Source organism: Cynocephalus volans, chromosome 1 (genome assembly GCF_027409185.1).
Source record: "Cynocephalus volans isolate mCynVol1 chromosome 1, mCynVol1.pri, whole genome shotgun sequence".
Taxonomy (NCBI): Eukaryota; Metazoa; Chordata; class Mammalia; order Dermoptera; family Cynocephalidae; genus Cynocephalus; species Cynocephalus volans.
This window is the reverse complement of record NC_084460.1, coordinates 78664385-78682517: the sequence shown is the minus strand read 5'-3', so window position 1 is coordinate 78682517 and position 18133 is coordinate 78664385. Positions and strand designations below refer to the sequence as shown.

Sequence of the window (18133 nt, the reverse complement as noted above, 5' to 3'; positions counted from 1 at the left end):
TGGGGTGTAAGCACTGATGTTCACTATTGTTTGACCACAATAAGTAAAAACGTTACATATGCGAATATAGTTCCTGTTCTCTTTGACATAGAAATAATGAAAATCTCAATTTATTTTACCCAATACAGGGCACTTTCCCATATGCAGAACTACTGGTCTTTCTATGAGATTATTTTAGACTTCAAGGTTTTAAAATACCAAATAATTTTATATTTCTATCTAATTCTTGGCATGTCCTGTTTAAATATGAACAGCATCTGAGATGAACATTTGTTAGAAAAATATCTGCCAACTGAGTTTTGTCAGAGACGGCCCTACCAAACAAAGCTGCCACTGAGCAACTTAACCGAAACACGGATGACTTCACTGGCTTCCCTGAAACAGCTGCCATTAGCCTGTTATCACAATTAGACTGTGGGCACAATGATCAGTGACTAAACTCAGTAACGGATCTAAGGACACATCCTTTCAGGTGGAGAAATATTATATTGACAGACATTACTTAAGACACTTGAAGATCTCTGTCATTTGCTATTACTACTGAGTCAGACTTGTGAAAGACAACAACAGAAACAAACCAGCAATAACAAAGAAGATAATCTGAGACAGTAGAGCAAGCAAAATTTAATACTGGACCTAGATCTTGTGAAACCATTACCCTCTAATGGCAGGGTGGGAGGACTGGGAAAAAACAGATGAAAAGATAAATAAAAAAGAATAACTTGATATTTAAAAAACATTAAAGTCAGTTTCAATATTGTACAGGTTATACATTTTTAAATTATTATTTATTATTATGCTGCGATTTGTCTATTGTATTTCATCCCATGCATAATTAAGCCTGCACATGCTAAAAATGAGTTAACCTTATACCATCTCTCTAAAGCCCTAAAGCTTTTATGATTTAAATTTTAGTTTGAGTTGTCTTCCTTATTATCATTATAACCAATGCACACAGTTTTGAGAGGGATTTGCAGCAAATAAACATAAGGCAGCAATGAAAATACTAGCCAGGGTGCAATAACTCACACATATGAAGACATAATGCTGTAGGACCCACTTACCAAAAGCCAAAATCACATTTGAAATGACCATAATATCCATCTTTACTTCAAATGGGTTGATTTACTAATAATGATGCACAAATAGCCAATTTAAATTTTTTCCTCCATTTTCAGTACAAGGCAAAATTTTAGTGAATATATTTGTCAATTTCCAATTTCCCCTGCAAAGTTATTTGCATGGCAGAGTGGTGTGTTTCTGAGAATGTGTTATTTTAATTACGTGACTTTTTAAATTAAAATTTTAATTGATTTGTATGAAGATTCAGGAAAAACAACTAGGATGGTGATTTACAAATGAGATGTATGCATAGTTAAAATTACTTCAAGGAAAAGGGAAAGAAGGAAGAGAGAAAAAGAAATGTAGATTTGATTATAAGTTAGAATTCTGATGTAATAATTCAAGCCTATTTAGATTTATTATGGTAATTATAAAGCTGATTTAAGGTCTAAAAACAATGCACACCATTTCAGGGCTAAAAGTTCACAATTGACTGAATTATCCTCAAAACTGATATCCAAACAATTACTTATATATTAATAACAATTTTTGTAGTTTATCAGTTACAAAGAAAGTTTCCTGGCTTTTTGTTTCCTTATTTCTGGTAGAGTTGTAAGACAAATCAAAGTACAAGTTGCTTAAAGCAAACTTATTTTTAGATCTTTTAAAAATCATTAAGCCAACATTGATTGAGGGAAATATGCTAGACAAAAGAAGGTGTGCTTCTGAGTGATGAGAAGCAGAGAGATAAACTCCTCCCACTGTGAAGTGGCAGGCAGTCTGCAGGGTCCACAAGTAGGTGGACATGTAGCCTGTTCTTTCACAACAGGCGTGCAAACAGCTAGCCTTCAAGGGCATGGGCTACACTGTGAGCCTTGGGTATAAGTATGCTTATACCCAAGGCAGGCACAGAACTCCTGAAGTACCTGACTTCAAGTGCTCCTGCAAGCGTGCACGATGATCACATCAGCAGTAAGCAGTGGTGACTGAAGAACAGAGAACGGGTAGTCCCTCTGAGAATATGGGACTCTCAGTTTGAAAGTGTGGTTAGGAAGGAGAAGGAGATGGAAGGGTGGGGTCCTGGATTCCAGTAGTGCTTGTTATTTCTATCCAAACTGGTGGGATTAGAGTTTAGAGCTGGACTTACAGAAAAAAAAAAAGTAAGTAAAAGTGATATTTCTGATATACTCTAATTTCAGGGGTGAAATTCATACCTACAACATACGTAGACCCTAGATTATGCAATTATGTGTATAAATAATCAATCTGGCCCTGAAGAATAAAGGTTAAAAAAAAAAAAGTAGTATGCATATTTAAAAAAACCAAAAAACCAAAAAAACTCAAGGTGAACTTAATCTAATGGTTATATTTATCCTTAAATGAGGTGGAGGGTATGAAACATCTGGCATCAGAGTTAGGTGATCAGTAAGACAAACAAAATACTTCTGGATACCAGATTTTTGCCCTTGGGCCGTGAGCGCGTAATCTCATATAAATACTGGCATACCCTGTGGCATACAATCAATGTTTATTGACTGAATAAATGGAAAGATGGATGAATAGATAAATGGATGGAAAACAGAGGAGGAGGAAAGGAGGGAAGAAAGGATGAAGGGAGGGAAGGAGAGGGAAAGAAAGAATGATGGGATACTTGAATGGATGAATGGAGGATGGTTAGATGGAGAGATGCCACTTAAGTCCGATTCTGCTCTTAAAAGTTATAGTAGGTAGTAATTTTTCTTAGCTAGGTGGCTTGCTTGCCACTGAACCCTGATCTTTTGCGAGCAACCTATTCTGTATACATAGTCATCTCCTCTATGGATTTAGCCAACCATATTTCACTGTAACTTGAATGAAATAGATCTACCTTATCTCTGAAGTTATTGAAGCAATAGACTACAAGAGCTCTAAAAGTCTGAGCTGCAAAAAATAAATGACTTCCAGTTTCTTCTGAGTCCCAATAAAGCCTTCAGAGTATACCTTCCAAATTATTATATTATGGTCAGATGGGACGCTTTGATCATATAATTCATCTGTATTATTTGTCTGCAAAATAACCTAGACTTGGAAAATGAACCTCCTTTTCTCCCAGGTATTATACATGAGATTATATATGAATTTTTGGTAGGATAGATTTCCTTTAGTTCTCAAAGGATATTTTTTTAAAAATTGAATTGCCAAATTTTAAAAATTCAGAGATTTCATATATAAACACACAAATGTCCAGAATATGAGGGGGAAAAAATAATAAGAGCTAGCAGATCTGTACATCAGGGTTCTTGTGTTAGGTTATGCAGGTTTGTACAACCAAACCTAGGAGGTCACAGACACAACCAACCATCAGTCAAAATTATATATTTACAGACTATAATGCAAATGGAGCCACAAAGGGTCTGTGGTGCCCAGTAGGTACAACCAGCCAGGCAGATATTCCTCTTAGGTAACAAAAGGCTAAGTTTGATCATTAACAGTCCCCTTTAGACTGGGCCTGTGCTCTCCAGTGCCTCCCAGACCCCGCAGGCTCCCAGTTTATTTCTTGCTTCACTTTGTGTATGCCCTGCCTGGCCGCTGCAGCATTTGAGTTTACACTCCCTGCATCAGACTCTTTCCTTTCCATCTGCCAAAATGGTTTGGCAGAAGTAAAGATGGGCTATCTGTTTCAACCTTTTCACGTCATAGGGCCAATTTTTGTGCACTCAGGCATATATAATAATAAAAATATTTTTAAAAAATCATGGAGGCAGTACGTACTTCTGGCAGCCTCTGAAAACTGGGTTACAAATGAATGTTATTTTACATTACTACTGCGATAGTATCCTATCATATTGATTATAAATATCAAGAACATAATATTTCTGATCCAAAATGCATCATAAAAGAAAAAATACAAATATATTTTAAAATTTTCAGCATATTTCATTATATTGTGGCACATTTTATTTAAATTAGCAATGCTTAGCTTTCTAGAACAGAGGGACAAGTGTGATTCTGACTTATGAATGTGTTTACTGTTTTCCCTAACTTGACCCTTATATAGCATTTTTTTGTTCTGTTTATCCACAGATTAAAAGCCGTTCTAGGGAAACACTAGTGTCATAAATAATATATATCATGCAATTAATGATTATAGTTATTTATGGAAGAAAACAGTCACTTGAATGTTGTTGGAGAAACTAATGCAAAACCCATTTGATATGACAAATTATTTGAGGTATCTTTAAATAACATATGGAAAAGGTTTTGGAGAAACTAATGCAAAACCCATTTGATATGACAAATTATTTGAGGTATCTTTAAATAACATATGGAAAAGGTTTTGTTTTTATTTTTTGACTTTAAGTAGGGAAACTATCATTTCTAATAGTAATGTTTTATTCAATGAACTAAACTGACAAAAATAATTTTTAATTTCTTCAAAAATATTATGGTAGGTACCTGAAATACTTGGAACTTTGTCTAGTGATCTGACTATAAAAAAATTTACAGACTGTATGTTGGAGACAGCAAAAATACAGGGACATGGCAACTTATACAAAAGCAAAAAGATTAATTTCTGGAAATCTTAGAAAAGTAATATATGCTGAGAACAAAGTTCTCATATTACATAAGAAATGTTGTAATATTACATATTACATATATATTACATAAGAGAAATGTAAATTTCCCCCCCTCTGTAATGAATACATTACAGATCAAAATAATTTAATTTTTGTTCTGATATGGACAAACTGCAACTTGATAGACATTATTTCAAAACTACAAATATCATTTCACCCATAGTGCCTGGGGCATAGGCTATTTCAATTCATGGAATATTTAAGGTAATTAAATGTTACTACATATTTATTCTACATATGGATGGCCAAGTTTCAAAGATACACTGTATAAAGAGTTGTGCTTAGCAGTAAAAACTAATGTGAATATAATTTATTCTTTTGCCCATGAATCAAAAATAAATTATCATTCTCTCATAGTATTATAAACCTAACACACTATAAGTATTGTCAATATATTAATTTAACTAATGAAATAAAGTTACTTTATTTAAATAAATCTCTGAAATTGTATTTTTAAATAAAAATTAAGAGGTAAGGAGGAAAATGAGATTAGAGTTTCTGGTTAGTTTAATTCCAGATTATAAAAAGTTTAATATGTACTTTCTGAAATAAATTCAGAGTGAATAAAAGTAGTAAGTTTTCAGGCAATTAAGTGAGTAGTTAGTGTATGTTTTTAACTTTTAAATTCATGTGAGTAATTCCAGAGTATATATAAGTGATTATGTTGAAAATAAAACAAAACTATAAATGTACAGCTCAATAATAAAATGTAAATATCACTGGACACTTAGGGTTATTTCAATATCAGTTTAGGAGAAATGATACTTAAGCACTAAGAGCACTTTTTAAGAGCTCTAGAACACATAGTTTTTTATTCTCCACCTTGAAAAGAAAAAGGCTGAAAAATAAAAATCAAAACTGCAAGTGTCATTTCATGTTATTCAAATTAACTCTATGGAATCATGAAGGCAAAGGGGTCTTACAGCAGAAAAGTGTCATAAAATAGCTTGACAGACATATAACAGTGTTGAAGAAAGAGGAAAAAAGAGAACCATATTTCAATTCCAAATTACACCAACACAAAAAAGTATATAAAACACCACTGATCTTTATTCCTCATTCCATTAAGCTACAATTCTTAGTTTTTAAGAAAAACCATGAGATACCTCAGGATAAGTCTCCATTGTTGACCATCTTACCTTTTACCTTATCTATGACTAAAAACAAACTTGGACTGTGGTTTATCTGCTCTAACAGTAGAACTCTATGGATGATCAGATTCATTTATTAACAAACCTTACCCCTTACCTGGTGGGAGAAATGCTGTATGCTGTTGTAACTGCATGTTGGCTAGAGCCTGTTGGTATTGGAAAATACCAGTGTTAAAGACTGCGGTGGCACCGTTGGTTTTTTCAAGAGCAGGCCTCTTTGGTAATGGGGGAAGTACAGCTTGAGGAATTCCCTGTTTAGTGAATGAGTATAAAAAACAAATACCAGTAAAAAGAGAAAAAGAAAAAAGAAAAATCAGTTGAAGGCTAAAATTGTTAGGAAGCATGAGCAAGCAAGCAGCAGAGCACTTAACTACCCAAGGTGGAAAAAATCCAATAAACGAAAAATTAAAAAAAAATAATAATAAAAAAAAAGCAAGATAAAAGCTTTAAAGGAAGCATTATTTTTGTCCAAAACAAACCCCCACTAGTACGACAGCACATGTGTTAAAGTGTTTTACATCCCATAATGCTTCAGGCTTTCATGAGAAGCCACTGATTTGGGAAAAGAAGAAAAGCCGCACTGTGAGCTCCATGAAGATCGACAAGTATAAGCCATGTTAATAGTTAATCGTACAGAGTGACCGAAACAGATAAAATAAAAACCCCGCTCTGCTCCTCCCCGCCAGATCTACCTAGACATGCAGATGTCCCAGAGCATGCAAGTTTTTTTTTTTCTTAAATACTGAACTATACATATTAAAAAGTAAATAATGCTATCACTAAAGCCATGCTAACCAAACAGGTACATAAATAAACAGTCAAAAATACACTTTCAATGTCCTCCAAGTATTTCTTTAGAACATTCTACAATGTAGTTAAACTGAATGTGGGCTGCTGGGCCTCAGAATCTTTCACTATATGATATCCATCTGTGTACTTGTATTATAGTCTTTCCACTAATTTTGTCAGGAAACCACACTCAGTTTTTCATTGTACTTTACAACTTTATAACAGAAAAAGGAATATATATTTTTTTAAATTGATAAAAAAAAAAACCTCGTATCTACAATAAAGCTACATGCCAAGCTAAAAGGTGAAAGGTCATAGTACCAGGTCAAAGGTTGCCTCGAGGGGTCGCTTCAGTGATTTGACAGCCGACTGAGTCTTAATTAGCAGGCAGCGAGCACATGATGGCAATGGGCCAGTGGGGTTCAAGCGCATTAACATAAACAGCAAGCAGAGGTGCATCATGGGGGCAGCAGTGCATTTTTGGGTAGGTGAGAAAAAACAAATAAAAAAACAAATCATCGGAATGCCATATACAACGAATAACAAGACTAAGCATGCACAATAAAGGCACTACTGAGTTGTTATTGGGAGGATAACTCCTCTTTGTAGTTAATTACAAACAAGATACTCTAACAGAAAAAAAAAGAGTGAAAGAAAGAGAGGAGGAGTCTGCCTTCTGTATTTTTGCTCAAGTATCCATAAACAAACACAGAAAAGACCTCTTTTGTGATTATTTCACTGTGCTATAAAATACTACACAGCGATTTTTAAATGAATATTTTAATGATTTAGTCATATATTCATGTAAAAAAAGGACATTAAAACAGCTAAGCAAAGAACAAAGAATGGACTCATTAAAATCAGCTATTAGATCACATTAAAATTTACCTTAAGAATATAGTTTAGTATCTATTCTAAATGATCCAATTTCTAACTTCTTGAGTACTGCCTTTCTCCTTTCTATGTAATGGCATAGTCAAGCTTCTCTAATTTTATAATTACGTTTATGCCACAATATTATTTCAGACAATCCAGATAGCATACTATTCAAAATCCTACAGCTAATTCTGAAAACAATTTTGTTGAAGCAATTCTCCTAAATAGTTCCAGATTATGTTACTGTTAAAAGCAAGATATATGTAAAGAAGAGGCTTGATGTGCAGAAGAACACACCAAAGGAGAACCATGGCTGATTAGATGGCACACAGAAAGAAGAAGACTGAAAATGGCAATATCGTTAAATTGAAAAGGAGACAGGTGGTTCTTTACAAAGCAGAAATTTCAGAAACCCTACATCCAGAATAAGACAGATTATGAAGAGTTAGGCCAAGAGTAGGAGCAATCTGAACCATTTGAGGAGTTACCCTCACCTCTGTGTACAATAACTTCTTTATGTATTGTCTGGGATACCTGAACAAACATATCTTCAGCAAAAAAATTTTTTAAAGGTTAATAAATGAATAGTTTGTAGTCAGATAAAGTTGTTCACTTTGCTTTTTTGACTGCTAACAAGGAAAGAGCTGATATCTCTACTCACCATGGCAGCTGCGGTGGCTGCAGCCTGTGCAGCGGCAGCCTGGTTGACCTGGTATTGGGCAGCCTTGATCTTGGCTTGCAGATGTGCAGGGGGATGAAAGTATTTGCACTTTTCCCGAGAGCATCTCCCTTTGATGTAATCCATACACACGGTGACTGTGTTGTCATTGGTATCAATCATTGTGCTGTCAGCAGGATGAGCAAACCGACAATCATTTTCCCCTCTGTTGCAATTGCCACGCTGGTACTCTCGACATACCTGTGAGGTCGTTAAGTGCATGGGGTTTAATCAACATGAAGAATTGGAGACTTTCTGATGATTTTAATTTAAAGTTCAAGACTGGTGATGGAAGGTTATAGATGAAAGGGGAAAACATAATTTGCAAACAACAAAAGAACATCAGCAATACCCAGTTTAGTATACAAATTATAACCCAATCCCATTTCAGTAAAATGCCCATGAGAAAGAAAACGCATTTATGATATTAATTATGGTAAAATATCTCATGTAAAATTAGGTTGATATACATATTAATTACCAAGAAAAAACTAGTAACTTCACAGTGAAGAAATCTGGCAGAGACCACTTTAACCAATTGATCAAAATTAACACCACCAGTAATGAGACATAATGACATCGTGTACCTATTGATACAATGCAACAAAAAGGGCATAATATCACTTCAGTTGTATTACTACCTAAGTTTAATCATGAGGAAACATCAGACAAACTGAATGGAAGGATTTTTACAAAATAACGAACCAATATTCTTTCAAAGTTTCACAGTCACAAAAGACAAAAAAGATTGAGACACTTTCACAGATTGGATGATCCTGAAGTCAGAAAAAGGATATTGGTAGGACAAATGGTAAAATTTGGTTAAGATATGTAGATCTGTTAATAGAAGTATATCAATACTAATTTTCTGGTTTTGTAAGAGATACTATGGTTATATTAGATGTTAATATTTAGCTCTGTGAAGGATAGCCAGGAGCACTTGGTTCTATTTTTGAAATGTTTGTGTAAATCTGAGATTATTTCCAAGTAAAAAGTATAAAAAATCAAATTTGATAGCTTTTTACTAAAATGTTTCCAGGAGTTATGTTTTGATCATTACAGATTAACTTGGTAGCTATCTAAAGCATATAAAGAAAGTTTAGTTTTTGTTATTGTTTTGTTATTATCTCATTTGTCTGCTCAATTTTGACCCTACTATTAAAGTTTCCAGTCAGTAGTCTTCATTTGGGATAGTTTGACCTTTTTACCACAAGAGGGCCATCTAAAACACAGAATGTCCTTTTAACATTTTCATGCTCCTTCATGCTTCAAGGAAAGAATTTTTATTTTTCAAATACCTTTTCACAAACTGAGCCAATGCACTTTATTTTAGAGTTAAGCAACAAAGAGAAACTGTAACCCTGCCATGATTTAAAAAGCAAAGTTTTCTTAGATTTGTATAAATAAAATGATTGCATTTATATTCACATCCTATTACTGAGGAAAGTGCTTCTTAAGAAGTACTCTATAATTTGGACCATGCTACAGCTTAAAAACATTATAAACGACATTTTGTACTATTTGGAAATCCCAAGCTTGCTAAATCTTTGCATTCTGCATACACAGCAATGGGCCAACTCCATTCATCACCTCATTCAATTTATTTAATTTAAAAAAATTACTGAATAACTCCTACATGCCAGACACTCAGAGATACTAAGAAAACAAAAATGGCTTGGGAAGTTATACAAGACTCTATTTTTTATTACTGTATATACCTTATTGAACAGAAGAAAACAACTAGAACCAGGAGTTTATAATTTATATAGCAAAAATGATCAAGCTGTTATGCAGAACAACTATCCTCTCTCGCTGAGCATTGAAATCAGCTGTGGAGCCTTTTAAATAGATTCCCAGTGCCTAACCCAAACTTCTAAAAAGATTATCAGCATAGCCAGGAAAAGAGACACACCTATATTAAATGAAAACAAAAGCTTTTATGTGTATATGTATGATATTTATGCTAAATACATTCATATACTACAGCATAAACAAAATGTCTACTTCTCTGTTTAAACAAATCTACGTCAATGCGGACTCACCTAATAGGATCTGCACAAAGTCTATACGTAATCTCTCATGACTACCATTAGCTCTTCAGTAATTCCTGCTTTCTTGAATTTGCTCAAAAAGGAACTGGCAGTAGGGGACCTAACACTCTGTTTTTCAATTTAACTTACTCTTTGCCACATTGACAAGAGAAGATCTAAAGTTAGTCTATTTACAGGTTCTGTGTGTGTGGTTTCTATAGGTTAAGGATTAGTATATTACAATTTTATACTCTTTACCCTCTTGTGGAATGCATTTAGGAAGAATTCTAAAAACATTTAAGCAGAGTTAACTAGGAATTAGCTTATTAGAATGCTTCCTAAAACCACCCTTTTCTGAGGTGTCAAAGAATTTAGTAAACTAATTTTCGTGTGTGTAATATACATTTTTGACTGTTTCATATTTTTATTTTAATTTTATTTTCCAGCTCGAGGTTTCTCCTGACATGAGAAATGAGACAGAAAAAAATATACTAAAATAGCTATATTCACATAAGTCTCTTGTGAAAACTTGTACTGGTGAGAGCCGCAAGGTGGAGGGCTGCAAAGCATCAGATGTGCATCTAGATAGCGGGAACCTATCTGAACAGAACAAGCTTCCCAGAACTTCTAAAACACATTTTCCCCCCTACTAGTCACCATCAATAAAATGTGGTCTATCCCTCGACTACTGAATATGAGTTTGGCCTAACTTCTCTGATAAATTCGAGAAAACTTTATGCTAATCTCCAAAAGACATATTTTAGACACAGTATTATATTAGCTAATTATAACTGACAAAACCTCAACAAATTTAACCTCATAAGTCAAATCAGGATAAGAATTTGTAAGATTTACCATACAGAGAATCTGAAACACAGAGTGTAAAATTAAATTTGAAAATCCTAGCAACATATGGTTCTTTTTGTCTCTTCTTATCCAGTCTTCTTCTGTATGCACAAATTTTAAAAATAACTGTAATTATAGTATAGCTACTCCTTGCTGAGAGCTTTCTTTGCTCAACAATGTAGTGTATATTTTCTCATTTTGCTAAATAATGTCTAGAGTGATCACTTTTGATGGCTGCATCAAATTTCATCAAATAGTGTGCATATACAGGTAACCCTTTCAGAGGATATCTAGATTATTTCCAGTGGTCCCATATTACAAATAATATTGCAAAGAATATATTCATGACTACAGGCATTTTTTATCACATTCTAAGGATAAATGTGCAGAAATGGTATTAGTGGATTAACAAATAAGATTACTTTCTATAGTCTGATAAATGGTTTTCAGATCTAAATTAAAATACCCAGACCTGTTTAGCTAACTAAACACATAATGTGATTCAATTAGGGAGAATGTTGAGTCTTTTACTCTATAAGTATCAAGATTTTTTTTTGTAAATTAAGTAAGCTTTATAAACTTTCCTACAAGATGGGTAAGAGGTTGTTTTTACAATAAAAATCAGCATTTCAATGAAGATATTCACTGAAAACATTTAAGTTCTAAATTACATTTTCAAAAAAAACTATGGAATAATTATAAACTTTAATCAAAAGAAGAAATAATCAGAAAAACTTCCCAAGGAAATGTGAATTAAATCTGAGTAAACTTTTTGTTAACTAAATAGCAGTGATGTAGTGGAAAAAGTATAGACTTTGGAGTCAGAAATTGTGGGTTCCAGTTCCCATCACTTTACTAGCTACAGAATCTTCAAACAGTATTAAAACCTTTTTTAAAAAGGCAATGAATACTGACTAAGACAATGCTTATAACACTCCATACAAATCTAGTTAAAATAAACAGTTCTGTTCTTTGATCTCTAATTTTTAAAAATATGACAAACATATTTCAAAATGGTCAAATAATAATCAGTTTTATAAGAAGTAATAAATTCAGCAATGCTCTGCAAGTTAAGGCATTGGGATTCTCAGGAAATTAATGTCAATATTTGAATTTATTCAAAACTGGAGAGTCACTTGCATGTTCTTTAAGAGATCCCTGCGAAGTAGTATGTTTTGTGTTCACCACATCATATAATTAACCCAGCCATCTTTGGAGATAATATCCAACAGCAAGAATAGAGAGGTAATTATGACAGGGAACCAGGACTCAGTCTATTTCACTATTTTGAAAAGTCAATTTTAAACTTCATGACCAATATTAAGGGACTTATTCAAAGACATGTACATATACTTTGTCAACAATAAGCACAATGGACTTAATTTTCTACTCATCTTGAGCTAACATTAAAAAAGGCATATTTGATAATCAATTATTTTATCAAAGTGTCCACAGCATTCATGTCATGAGTTCATAATCTAATGCAAGGAAATTATCTACATTTTCAATTTAGAAAGGATTAAAATATCCATATTTTAAAATTCTGGTGATTAGGGGAAATGATTGTAGTCAATTTACTGTGCTATTAAATTCCCAAGAGAAATATCTGATGATATAACTTCTAGATTCAGTTCCAATAATTGTGCAAACTTGATCCATTTTTCTCCTTCTAAAAAAATGAAGGATACCTACTTTAGCTACCCCATAGGATTTCTGTTAAAATAAAATTGAAGTTTTCTTTGAAATCTAAAAGTCAAACCTCATTGTTACCACATAAACCACAGAATATAAGCATAATTCTACAGGTGACATAACTAATTTGCCACTTGACCTCATGTTTTTAAAAAAATCAAATCCGAATATATGAAGATGACCAAGAAAAGAACCATTAAATCCACTTCAGGTTGTCATTTATTCATTCCTATGAACAAGTGTGCAAACCCAACCTGACAGATAATAGACACAACTTTGAAACAAGCTCATCAATACTTCAAAATGCTCAACTCTATAGTTACGTTTTATTACCCTTTTAAAATAATTGCAAAGACAGGGAAGTTTTAGCTGTAATGTAGATGAAGAAATTAGTGGAAGAACAGCAGAAAATAAGGGGTCAACCCAAGATTAGCAATTATCTTATTTTATATACCTTACAACTCTATAATCTCCAAAACAAAACTCAAACTAAGCACAGAGATTAAAAATTGACAGAGACATAGTACATTAGATGTTTTAAATGGGGGCGTGACTACATTTTTAAGAGCCATTCTATCTTTTTTGTTTGTTTGTTTTGCTTTTGTTTTGGGTGGTTGGCCGGTACAGGGATGGAACCCCAGACCTTGGTGTTATCAGCACCATGCTCTAACCAAGTAAGCTAACCAGCCAGTTGTACATTTTTAAGAAACGTTCTAAAGCTTATTACAAATTTTAAACAATAAACTACATAGATCTCCGTGCACAAAACTCTTAAGACTTCCTGGTAATTTTCTAGAGAAATTAAAATATCACACAAGCAGTAGCCAAACATCCTCTACAGAAACACAGAATTAAAATAATCCTACCAATAAGCCTTTACCTATATTATTAAAAGCAGCTGCTTTTCCAATCTTTTCTGAATAGAAAGTCTTTTATATATGGTCATGCTAAACCCATTAAACTGCTATAAAAATCCCAACCTAAACATGCCTTTTACTGCCATTCTAATCCTCATTTAGCTTAAAATTTTTTGTGTGTGTAGTCAATAGGTATCTTTTTTTTTTTTTTCGCCTGTATGAAAAGGGTTACTAGACTCTGTGTCAATAAGTAATGGAAGCATACAGTAACTAGTGGCCTGAATTAGAAACTCCTGTCATGATTACCTCAGTAGAAAAAAACGTGCAGCACAAGAATAATTTATTTTAAAGCAAGCAAACTCCAACTGAAAATATCAGAAGCCAAGTCATTTGCCCACTTTTCCTGGAATATTTCCTGTGTTTTCTTGTATAGATTGTTGATATAAAAATGATGCAGTTAACCAAACAGCAATCTAAATGTCTTCATCAGCATCTGAAATATATGGCCACTGGTTTTTGTTTGATTACTGCTATGTTTATTAAGGTATAAATTACCTTAATAATCCTCATTGTTTTCTTAAAATATTTCATTATGGTGTTCTCAGCAACTTAAAAATATGTAGAATGTTACGTGTATGGGAGGAAGCAGATTTTTAACGGAGTCACAAATAACTATTCATAAATTAAATGACAAAAAGTTGAGGCTTAAATAACAGGTACTGGCATCCTCTAGCACAAGTGTTTTGGAGACTATTTGGCATTTAGAATCATCTGGCACATCTGTCAAAAATAAATACCTGAGTCCTACCGAAGACCTACTGAATCAGTCTCTGGGGATGAGGTCCTGCATTTTTAACAGTTACCCCTGGTGTTTCTAATCTCATGAGAGCTTGAAACTATTGCTCTAGGTCTAGGAGCATAAGCAATATACCATATTTTGTAGTCGGAAAGCTCAAAATGTAAACATGTTCTTAAAGAGGATGCTAACAAGTGCTAAAAATTTTTCCTTAGGTTAAAATTTTTTCATGTTTTATCACCTCTGTCAGATTACCCTAAACTGAATAAGGGCATGTTTCTTTCTGTGATTAATTAATTGAATAACTGGTTGATTGACTCATTTATTCATACATTTAACAAGTTATTGGGCATCAATTATGACTTTGTCACTATTCTCATGTGGACTTTTTCCTGTGATCAATAAGACAGCAATTAAAAGGTTTCAAAGATATTCTTCATAACACCTTTTACTTTAAAGATGTTCAATAGTTCTCCATTGGATATTGTTGAGTAATGTGAGAATGAATGCATTCATGGATCCTTTTTGCACCATAAAAAATTACTGTGCATCTTAAAAATAAATCAAAAAATAATTTCCCTAATTACTAGCTCTTCATAATGAATCAAAAGTATGACTAAAAAATTCAATCTTTTCCAGATCTATAAATTTAATAATTTCTTAAAATATTTACTGAAAGTAAACTTCTGCTTAAAAATTACAGAAAGGCATTCCAAGGTCACAAAATGGAATTTTAAAAACCACATTTCAGTGACTGATATTTAGGAGATTTGATCCTCTTTAAAGAAAAACATGACGTCTGAATTTTATAGTATAGAAAGTACATGGATACAAAGACTTTTTAAGAAATACCCAAAACAAAGAAAGGATAATATGAATAATATGATATAATATGAATATTATATTATAATATGAATATTGTTGTATGTGTATGTTTTTATATATGTATATTTAAATATATACACATATATATGTACTTTTTAACATAAATGGTTTAATAGCTTGTGGCTGGTGTTAAAAGCAAGAAAATGACCTACATGTCGCTAGAAAAGTTCTAACTGGAGGTGACCTTAGGGATTATTTGGTGCAACCCCATAATTTAATATGTGAGGATATGAAGCCCAGTGAATATGTGAATCTCAACCCAAGCTTACTCACCCAATCAGCAACATCACAGCACTAACCCGTGGATTCCTGTTTTCCAATTTAACATTTTTTTTTTGTAGTATCATGCTGTGTGCTGTAAAAATGTCAGTTCTTCTAAGCAATTATATAAGAACCAGAAGGCTGACAATCTATAGTACTTTAAAATTTTTCATCATCTAACAAGTTATAATGAAAAGAGAAAAAGAGGTAGCAAGAAGAATTGGCTAATATTTTAACTGATACAGAACATTTTCACCTCAGAGGAACTCAAAACTCAAAAATGTAGAGTTCTACAAGGAAAAAGTAAGATTTGAACTCCAAATAACCAAACGTGGTCAGCGAGTAAATAAGTGCATGCATTTATTGACATGTCTTTCAGACTTCAATAAGGAGGGCAATTAGCATGTGAAGAAATAACAACGTGAAGATAAGATTGTCTAAAATCACAAGCAGAGAGCAGAAGGATGTGCCTCTTAGCTTCACACTGCCATATCCTAACAGACTGTAACTGTGATACTGGATCAGGTCCAACAAGAGCGAGAAACGAAGCTGCACTCCCCCCCAAGGCATCCAGGTAAGTGGAATTCAGGTTAAAGCGAAATGACCAAAGACACAGCAGGAGCCACTTGTTCTGACCACAGGAAATGAAAAGTGACAAAATACACAAAAGAGCTCCTCACAAAAAGAAAAAATAAAACCAAAAGACAAAAATCTTCATTTCAATTAAACACTACAAAATTATAACTGATGACGGACTACCTAAAATTGTGGAAGGATTGGTTTAGAAGATTTCTCACCATACAGCTTAGCCTTTTGAAGTCTCCATTCTCTCAGTTTTTTTAAATATCATTTCCTATTAATATTTAATTCATTAAAGTTCATCTCAGATTGCCTGTTTGGTTCACATTAACCAATCAACAATTACTAATCATGAAGAACCAAGCGTTTGCTTTAGAAATGTCAGGGAAATAAAACTGCTTCATGTGCTGAGCATTCAATATTTTAAAATATTTTAAATTTCTTAAATTTCTTCCTAATTTGTCTGCAAGCATCATTAGTTAATTAATGAGCAAGTACAATTATATAATGACAAACCACCCAAAAATCCAGTATATATCTCTAGCCAGAAAAAGTTAGTTCACATCTCCTCCCCTAAACTGATGTCTTTGTAAAATGGAGTTAATGACAGTATGTATCTTCCTCATGAGATTGTTTTGAGGATTAAATGTATAATGCATATATCTGGCAAATGGCTGTAAATATGCTGAAACTGGAAATCCTTTGTATAGCATGCAATAAAAGTTAATATATAAGAAATTGGAGCTTAGTATCTAAATTCCTGCTAAACTGACAAATTATTAGTCAATTATGTTCATATAACAGTTTTATTTTTCCACTTTTCAGTAATTAATACATGAAGAACTTCTTTTTTTATTGAAACATAATTGATTGTACATGTCTGTGAAGTAAAGAGTTACATATCAATACCATGCAGAACTTCTCAGCACTCAGCACTGCCTCTTCTTAAATAGGAAAAGATAAAAAGGTCATTTTATACTTCGAATGGACATTAATGTTGTCATTTCCCCCCTATATCTATAGTTTACCAAATCCGTTAATTCACATCTATGCTGAGACTCTGAACAACCACTTCAAAATAAGATTTATAACTTTAATTTCTTTTTCATGTAGCAACAGCAAAGCACATGCAACTAATCATCCTTGACCCTAGGACCTAAAGCATCACACAATTTCCTACTAAAAAACTTTTGTAAGAGCACACTTCATGAAGTTGCTTTGCTATTTGAACCAAAATATTGTGAAGCTTATGGGAAAACTGCAACAATAAATTTTAAAAGGTTTTATAGACTGTAACAAATATTTGTCATGTCTTTATGAGAACAAGTGTTAGGAGATTGACAGAATTTGTTATTCTTGATAGGAGCAACAACAACAACAGACATTTAGAAAGCACTCGCTATGTGCTAAACATTCGCCTAACTCTTTGAGGTAAGTGCCATTATTATCTTCATTTTAAGGGTGAGGAAACTGAGGCACAGTGAAGTAAGAGGCAGGCTGACCTCAGAGTCCAGGCTCTTATCCACTACTACACATGTTGTGGCTTTTATAAACAAAACATTAAACAACTACAGCATACCTACATTCTAGTAAAATGCTCCAAACACTAAACCAAAATCTCTGCTTTAAATTTGTAAAATCTTTTTGGCCATGGAAACAAACAAAAAATACACTTTGAGAATTAGAATGAAGAACATAAAGAAAAAGAAACCAGCTAATCTTTCTCACCTCAAGTCTGTCTGTCCGCATTAATTTCTGTGCAGCAGCTGCAGCAGCTGCAGGTACAGGGACCCCAGGATTCCCTGTAACCAACATTGGAGCAGTCGGCAAGATCTCTGCTGGAACCAGGCTTGGGGAAACAGGTCCCAGGTAGGGATTAAAGGCTGCTGATGCATTGGTGGCTAAGCTTGGTGCAACTGAAAACATTGGCTGAAAAATAAGATAAAAAGCAAAATTTAACACGCAAGTGTCAGT

At 33.3% G+C, this 18133-nt stretch overlaps 1 protein-coding gene across 12 annotated transcripts in view; it reads right to left on the bottom strand.

The window, feature by feature from the left end:
* Nucleotides 1-18133, bottom strand: part of MBNL1 (muscleblind like splicing regulator 1) — a 162115-nt gene that overhangs the window by 11338 nt on the left and 132644 nt on the right. For 10 of the 12 annotated variants that reach the window (XM_063101510.1, XM_063101514.1, XM_063101463.1 and 7 more), the window contains 4 exons: nucleotides 17888-18088; nucleotides 8157-8414; nucleotides 6941-6994; nucleotides 5928-6081 (listed from right to left, as the gene is read on the bottom strand). In XM_063101510.1, coding sequence (XP_062957580.1) covers nucleotides 5928-6081; nucleotides 6941-6994; nucleotides 8157-8414; nucleotides 17888-18088 — 667 coding nt within the window. The remainder of the gene's footprint in view (nucleotides 1-5927; nucleotides 6082-6940; nucleotides 6995-8156; nucleotides 8415-17887; nucleotides 18089-18133) is intronic. The other 2 variants (XM_063101486.1, XM_063101494.1) reach the window with 1 other exon arrangement.